This window comes from Tupaia chinensis, unplaced genomic scaffold (genome assembly GCF_000334495.1).
Source record: "Tupaia chinensis unplaced genomic scaffold, TupChi_1.0 Scaffold000612_1, whole genome shotgun sequence".
NCBI classification, from domain to species: Eukaryota; Metazoa; Chordata; class Mammalia; order Scandentia; family Tupaiidae; genus Tupaia; species Tupaia belangeri.
This window is the reverse complement of record NW_006160131.1, coordinates 582,928-591,230: the sequence shown is the minus strand read 5'-3', so window position 1 is coordinate 591,230 and position 8,303 is coordinate 582,928. Positions and strand designations below refer to the sequence as shown.

At 53.8% G+C, this 8,303-nt stretch overlaps 1 protein-coding gene across 1 annotated transcript; it reads left to right on the top strand.

Moving 5' to 3' along the window:
- TMED9 (transmembrane p24 trafficking protein 9) lies at window positions 1-4,487 on the top strand (the record flags this gene model as incomplete). The annotated part of the gene is given in 5 exon segments (XM_006158921.2): window positions 1-81; window positions 171-271; window positions 2,165-2,290; window positions 2,622-2,768; window positions 3,659-4,487. Coding segments are annotated over 5 exon segments (605 nt in total), but the record flags the coding sequence as incomplete, so codon positions are not given.
- Window positions 4,488-8,303: the final 3,816 nt, after the last annotated feature.

Genomic DNA, 8,303 nt, shown 5'->3' with positions numbered 1-8,303 from the left:
GGGGCGCGCTCTACTTCCACATCGGGGAGACGGAGAAGAAGTGCTTCATCGAGGAGATCCCGGACAAGACCATGGTCATAGGTGCGGGGGAGGCCCCGGGCGGCCGGGCTGCGGGGCGGGAGGAGCCCGGCCGGACCCGCTCTGACCCGGGCTCGCCCGCTCCCCTCCAGGGAACTACCGGACGCAGCTGTACGACAAGCAGCGGGAGGAGTACCAGCCGGCCACGCCCGGGCTGGGCATGTTCGTGGAGGTGAAGGACCCGGAGGACAAGGTGAGCTGGCCCCAGCCCCGCCGGCCGCGGCCGCGCCCGCACCTCCCTCCGCCCGGGTCGGCCTGCCCCACCTTGCCTGGTCGGGGAAGGAGACCTTCTGAGAAGGGAGCGTGGACTCATCGCGCTCGTGGAAACCAAGGGGTTCTGTCCACGCTACAGCAGTGTCATCGAGACCTTAGGATTTCACACACCAGGACACTCTCCGAAAGGAGTAGCTTTCAATTTTGACATATAAGGTGATTTTTTGTTTTTTTCTTTTTTGAGAATTTTTTTCTATAGGGCGCGTGCCAAAAAGGCAGAGAGGAACAGAAAGACAAAAAAATCACCCCCCAGGGGGCTTGGCCACGCAGCAATCCCTTCTCCTCTGTTCTCATTTTCCTCCTCCTCCTCCTGGACTCGAACCGTGGTCAACTTCATGGGAGTCCAGCGACATAGCCATTATGCCAACTGCTTGGTCCTAACAGATAAGGATGTTAAAAATGGAAAACAAGGGGCTAGAGATTGGTGGCAATTATGGCCCTGGACTCCCACATGGCCCACCGCAGTTTGTTCCCAGACCCTGTGGCTTGGAAATCACTCCAAGGCCGGTTTGCCTGAGTGCCCAAGGTCCCAGGTAGAGCCCAGAGAAGGGATTGTAGAGTGACCGTCTTTTGGGGGCTGTTTTCTCACTTCCCCTCTCATCTGTGTCTTCCTTCCCTTTCTCTTTTTCTTTCGTTGGCCCTAAGGTAAAAATCTCTTAAAATACTGGGACCAGCAGTTAGTGTAATGGCTATGTCGCTGGACTCCCATGTAGTCCCCGATGGCTTAAACTTATGCCAGGCACGTGTGCGTGTGTGCCCAAGATCCTGAGAGGAGAATGGAGAAGGGATTGCGGCGTGATCATCCCCCCTGGGGGGTGATTTCTCGCTTTCTGTCTCTATGTCTCTCTCTCTCTGTCTGGTGAGCACACGCGCCTTATAGCAAAAACCTCTTCACAAAAAAAGAAAAAACATATCTTTTTAAAAATTATTTATTTTATTTATTCATTCATTTATTATTATTTTTTTTAAGTTTGACCAGAGAGAGACAAAGGGTGAGACTGAGAGAGGAAGTGAGAAAGCAAGCCACCAGATTCAGGACTTGAACCCTGGTCTGCCACGTGGGAATGTCCAGCGCCTTAATCACCACGCCACCTGCTGGTCCCCCAAAAAATATCTTAAAATACTAAAATGGATGGGGCCAGCAGGTGGCGTGGTGGTTAAGGTGTTGGACTCCCACGTGACGAACTGAGGTTTGATTCCTGAACCCGTCTGCTGCGTTCTCACTTTCCCTCTCTCTGTCTGTCCCTCTCCGGTCAAATTAAAAATAAAGTAAAATAAAATAATTCTTTAAAAAAAAAGATTTACTAAAATAAAACCTGGGTGGGACCAGCAGTTGGCATAGTGGCTATGTCACTGGACTCCCATGTAGTCGACTGCAGTTTGAGTCCTGGACCTGGTGGCTTAAACTCACATTGGGCACGTGTGCGTGCATGCCCAGGATCCCGAGAGGAGAATGGAGGAGAAGGGATTGCAATGTGGCCATCCTCCCTGGGGGGGTGATTTTTCACTTTCTGTCTCTCTATCTTTCTGGCAAGCTCAAAAACCTCTCCAAAAAAAAAAAAAGAAACACACACCAAAAGCATAGGAAGGACAGTCCTTCCAAGAGTTGTCATTTGCCAAACTATGGCAGACTCTCCACCCTGGGTCCAGATAGTTCCAGACAGGCATTAGGCAACTGCTGCTGAGAGGTTTGGGATCTGGCGGTGTTGCAAGATGCCTGAAGCCCTTGACTTCACAGTACTCAGCTCCTTCAGCATTGGTTCCTTCCAGCCCCGTCCTGACTGACAAGCTGCCGCTCCTCCCCTCCCCGCAGCTCATCCTTGCCCGGCAGTACGGCTCCGAGGGCAGGTTCACTTTTACCTCCCACACCCCCGGCGAGCACCAGATCTGTCTGCACTCCAATTCCACCAAGTTCTCCCTTTTTGCTGGAGGCATGCTGGTAAGTGGGCCTTTTGGAAACTTGCAGTTTCAGCTCTGCCCTGGTCAGGAGGGGGCGCTGGTGGTACTGTGGGAGAAAGATGAGTAAGTCGGAGTTTGTCCTCTGTGAACACTGGATTTCCCGTGGACACTCAGGGCACAGTGGCCCAGCTGCAGGCCTGGGTGGGCAGGTCAGTCCAGGCTCAGTGTTCTTGCTTTTGTGCCCCAGAAGCCTATAGGGTCGGACGCTGGGGCGGCCTTGGTCCGCGGGCTAAGCGAACAAATGGTGGAGAGTCAGTCTCTGGCAGGAAGACAGAGCGGCTGCCTGACGTATCTCCCTTGTCTGTCCCCAGAGAGTTCACCTGGACATCCAGGTGGGAGAACATGCCAACGACTACGCGGAAATTGCTGCAAAAGACAAGTTGAGTGAGCTGCAGCTCCGGGTGCGGCAGCTGGTGGAGCAAGTGGAGCAGATCCAGAAGGAGCAGAACTACCAGCGGGTGAGCGGCACCACGGCAGTGGCCCTGGCGATGGGCTGGGCTAGGGCTGCATATCGGGTTTATTGTGAGACCCCCCAAGGACTTACCTCGGCCACACGGCAAGTGTAAAAGGTAGGGTGGGTGTGACTGCCTTCAACTTCTAGTTAAGGACGTAGACACCTGCGAGGCCGTCTCCGCCCTGTGTCACAGTTAACGTAGAAGGGCAGGGTGGGGATTGGTGCCACCGCCGTGGGTGCCGTTTCAGTGGCTCCAGGTGCTCCAGGACCGGGGTCTCAGCTCACCGCAGAAAGCAGACCATCACCCGGATGCCCCGCCATAGTGGCCGTCTTAGTGGGAGCACCTACTGCTCGCTGCTGGCAAGGGCCTCTGGGAGTGCTGGCCCTGGGTTTTCAGATCTTCCTTTTTTTTAAGATGAGCTACAGTTCCAGGTTTTTCTATGTGAAATTGTCCTGGGTTTTAAATTAAATAAATAATTCTAAAATGAAACAAAACGAAAAACATTTGAGTCAAACTAAACCCATGCGACAGCCCGATCCAGCCCCCAGGCCACAGTTTGCAGCCTGTGCCAGGATCTCCAAGGAGCAGTTTGAGAGACCAGGTAGAGGGCTGAGAGTTAGTCCCCTCCACTGACCACACCCAGGACAGATCTGGCCCTGGCCCCAGGGGCAGGCCCAACTGGGGACGGCACCGTGAGGAGACCGGCTTAGGAGAGACGAGCGGGCTGCCTGAGGTCTCCTGGCTGCTGACAGAAGGCCGGCCTCAGGCGAGGTGCCTGCACTAGGCTGGAGCCTGGGCAGAGCCGGCAGCCCCATGTCCTCTCAGGCTGGGGTCCCGGCAGTTCTAGTGCCCCTCCCCGCCGGCTTAGGCTCACCTCCCACTCTCCTCCACAGTGGCGCGAGGAGCGATTCCGGCAGACCAGCGAGAGCACCAACCAACGGGTGCTGTGGTGGTCCATTCTCCAGACCCTCATCCTCGTGGCCATCGGCGTCTGGCAGATGCGGCACCTCAAGAGCTTCTTTGAAGCCAAGAAGCTGGTGTAGCCGTCCTGGACCTCGCAGGCCATCCTTCTCCCAAGCTGGGGGAGAAGGGACCTCTTGGAACTGATTTCTCTGCCAGGACTGGTTCCCAGCCGTAGAGATTCTGGAGGGAGGAGGGCTACAGGCACAGACTGGGCAGCAGCTTGCCTGGTCCATACTGGGCAGGTGGTGGGACAAATGCCTGCCTCCTCTTCCGGCCTCCGGGCTCTCTGCAGCAATCACCCGGGGTTGGCAGAGCCGAGGGAGCCCTTTGGCACCTCAGAATTACTGTGTTACTGATCTGGGCTGCCAGGCTACTGGGGCAGGGTGGGGGGGAACGGGGGGGCTAAACCAGTCTTCCTTTGCTAATTTGGGATTGGGACAGGTTAGGGTGGTGGCTCGATTCCCTGCTACGCTGGGGACCTTACTGTTCTCCGCTTTGGCCCAGGCCCTGCCTGCTGACCAGGATATGTGTGTCAGTTTAGGTGGGAGAGGGTTTGTGGTGTGCGGAAATGGCCCTGAGGTCGACTCCAGGTCCTTCCCATGGCCGTCCACACTGGGGTTGAGTAAGTGTGGAGTCAGGCCAAGCAGAGGCCTTGGTACTAAGTGCACATGGCGCCTACGAAGAATGAGTTACTGGTTTCATTCTCAAGGAATCTAGGTTTGTTACATTGGTTTCCCAATAAAAAACAAGGGCTTCTTAGCCAGTGTACAGTAACTACTGTCAGGGGACACGGGGCTGCAGGGTGCTTCAGAGGGTGTCCGTTCTCCGGTGGGCAGAGCACTCCACATTCCCATACAGGTCTCCACTGTCAGCTCCATCCTCTCCATCCTCCATGCCTTCCCCACCGCCAGTTTGCCTAAGACCCCTCAGCAAGCAAGTAATCTGATTTTTTGTTTTTCTGTTTTCTTAAGAGAGGTTTTGAGGGTGGGTGTGCTCACTGGAGAGACAGAGACAGAAAGTAAGAAATCACCCCTCAGTGGGGATGGCCATACCACAAACCCTTCTCCTCCAGTCTCCTTTTGGGATTTTGAGCACGCACTCACGCACCTGACATGTTGTAAGGCTCTGGGTCTGGGACTCGAAGCGTGGACAACTATGTGGGAGTCCAGTGATGTGCCATCTGCTGGTCCCTGATTTTTTTTTATTACTTTATTTTAATTTGACCAGAGATGGACAGAGTGGGGGGGGGCGGTGAGAAAGCACCCCACCAGGTCCAGGACTTGAATTGCGGTTGGCCATGTGGGAGTCCAGCACCCTTCACTACATCACCTGCCGACCCCGATTTTTTAAGAATTATTTATTTTTACTTATTTATTCATTTATTTTGATTTGACTGTAGGGGGGAGGAGGTGAGAAAGCAAGCCACCAGGCCCAGGACTCAAACTGTGGTTGGCCATGTGGGAGTGTTCTGAGCCTTAACTACCATGCCATCTGCTTGTCCTGTTTTTTAGTTGTTTTTTTTTTAGTTGTTGTTTTTTTAAGAGAGATTTTTGCTATAGGGTGTGTGTGCTCACTGGAGAAACAAATAGAAAACAAGAAATCAACCCTCGGAGGATGGCCGTGCCACAATCCCTTCTCCGTTCTCCACTCGGGATTTTAGGTGCACACACATAGACCTCCCTCCACACACACACCTGATGTATTTCTTATTTTTCTTAATTATTTTATTGGGAACCAGCAGTTAGCATAATGGTTATGTCGCTGGACTCCCACATAGTTGACCGCGGTTCGTGTCCCGGACCCAGTGGCTTAAAAAAACTCACACCAGGCACGTGGGCGTGCGTGCCCAAGATCCCGAGAGGAGAATGGAGGAGAAGGGATTGCGGCGTGACCATCCCTCCTGGGGGGTGATTTCTCACTTTCTGTCTCTATGTCTCTCTCTGTCTGTCTGGCGAGCGCACACGCCCTACAGTGAAAATCTCTCAAGAAAAAAAAAAAAGAATTATTTTATTTATGTATGTATTTATTACTTAAATGTGACCAGAGAGGGACAGAGTGTGAGGGGGGGACGGAGTGAGAAAGTAAACCGCCAGGTCTGGGACTCGAACCACAGTTGGCCATGTGGGAGTCCAGTAATCTGCTTTCTTGAGATGGTGAAATCTGACCCTAGTCGGGCTGCTTCCTGCCTTGGTAGCAGCGGATGGAGAGGTAGCCGTCCACTGTAGATGGACTCCAGCTCTCCAGGTCACGGCATCCCTGCCTCTGTCGTTGCCTTTGTCATTAGCCACACCTACAGTGGATTTACCAAGGTTTGGTAATAGGGTACAGTGTCCTGGGAGAGTCAACCATGGGCAGTGGGTGGGGTCGTGTGCGTCGGGGGCTGCTGGGAGTTATTCTCTCACTACTTAGTGGAGCCCTCTGAAGTGGAGTGGTTCAGGTGAGACTGATTCGCCCCTCTGGGTCTCATTCCTTCATCCTTAAAGTGAGGATAGTAAATTCTACTCACAAAGACTAAATAAGATGGCAGTAGTAAAGAATTTAGAATAGGAACCAGCAGATGGTGTGGAGGTTAAGATGGCTGGATCCCTCATGGCTGACTTTGTGGTTTGAGCCCCAGACCCAGCAGCTTGAAAAATATGCCCAGTGTGTGTGTGGGTGCCCAAAACCCTAAGAGAATGGAGAAGTGGTTTCAGTATGGCTATCCCCCCTTTGGGGTGATTTCTCACTCTCCCTCTCTCCAGTGAGTACATGCACCCTATAGCAATACTGAAACAATTTAGAGCGATGACCAGTGCATAGTAAGAACTTAATAGATAGGGCTGGCTGGTGGTATGGAGGTTCAGGCACTGGGTCTCACACAACCTACTGTGCAGTCTGAGTCCCAGACCTGGTGGCTTGAAAATCAAGTGTGGGTATGTGTGTGCCCAAAATCCTGAGGAGATGAGAAGGGATTGTGACAGGGCCATCTTCCCCGGGATGATTTCTCACATTCCCTCTCTCTGTCTCTGGGGAGCTCACTGCCCTAAGCTTAAGGAAAAAACATGCTAAGTGTGCATGGCCAAAATCTGGAGAGAAAAATGAGAGAAGGGATTGCAGCGGGGCCATCTCCCCATTGCCGCAGGGGCAGCTTTCTGTCTCCAATGGAGCACATGTGCCCTGTAGCCAAGCTAAAAACAAAAATAAATAAATAAATAAAAATAATAGCTATTAAGAAGGGCAGCGGGAAGAGGAGAAATCAAGTCTTAATAGCTGCCACTCAGGCAGGAGGCCAGCAGGAGTGGGTGTGGGGGTATGGCTAAAGCCCTGCTGTAACAGGACAGATGTGGGAACCCTCTCCTAGTCCCTTCAGTTCTTCCCTCAATGGCACCAAAGACATACCCTTTCCTGGATGTGGTTTACAGTGGTCGCTGTGTGCCAGCACTGTGCCAAGTGTGTTCAGTTTCTCCTCCAGTCCTCAGAGCAGCCCTCCAGCCATCCACGCACCATTTGCAGCGGTACCCAATATGCACGTTTTTGCAACCACAGTCTGAAAATAAAATACCCAATGCAAAGCTCCAGGGCCAGCAGGTGGAGGTTAATGTGGCTGGATCCCACATGGCCAATTGCATGGTTGAAGACCTGGCTTGAAGACCATGCTAACACGCGTGTGTGTGCCCAAAGTCCTGAGAGGAGACAGGAGGGGAAAGGTCGGATGCCTGCCCCCTCCAGGAGTTGATTTCTCTCTCTCTGGTGAAGGCAAATACCCTACAAAACCAAAAAGAAAAAAAGGTTTCAGAAATAAGCAATTCATAAGTTTTAAATGCTGAGTCAGTGCCTACATCATTCACCCCTTTGTCTCATATTATCTCACACCATCACAATAAAGTGAGTACAGAACAGGTATTTTCAGAGGGAGAAACACATTCGCAAGTGTTTATTACCGCACGTTCACAACTCTATGTTACTGTTCTATTTTACTGTCAGCCCTGCCTGATTAGTTACACTTCATGGCAGGCAGCTGTGTGTACAGGCCGAACACTCGCGGTGGTGCTCGGTCTTGCAGTTTCAGGCCTCCACGAGGTCTTGGAGCTCGTTCCCGCGGATGGGGAACTGCACGCACCCAGCTGAAGAGACAGGCACGAAGGTTTTGTGGCTTGTCCCCAGACACAGCTGAATGGCCGAGCGGTTCCAAACCCAGCCTGTCTGCAGAAGCCGACTCCTCGCTGTGTCCCGGCGGCCGCAGACTGCGCTGAGCTGGCCTTGCACCCCCCCAGCGCGCGCGGGACAGGGACGCGCGGCCCCGGCTGACCGCGAGGGCGTGGGGCGCTGCGGTGTCCCAGGCTTGGAAGTCTGGGATCTGGCCCAGTTCTAGTCCAGTGCCCTGTTGGGTGGCCTCTGGCGCTGTCTCCTAGTGTCACGTGGCCCCTGGGGGCAGGCGGGAGCCTTAATCCCACCTAATCGCGCGCAGAGGCGCCTACGTACCGCCCAGAGCGGAACTCCCGAGGCTCCGGCGCGGGGGAGCGGCCGGGCGGCCGGAGCGACGGACCGGGAGGACCGAGGGGCGTGGCGGGCAGGCCTGGGCGGGGCGGAGCGGGG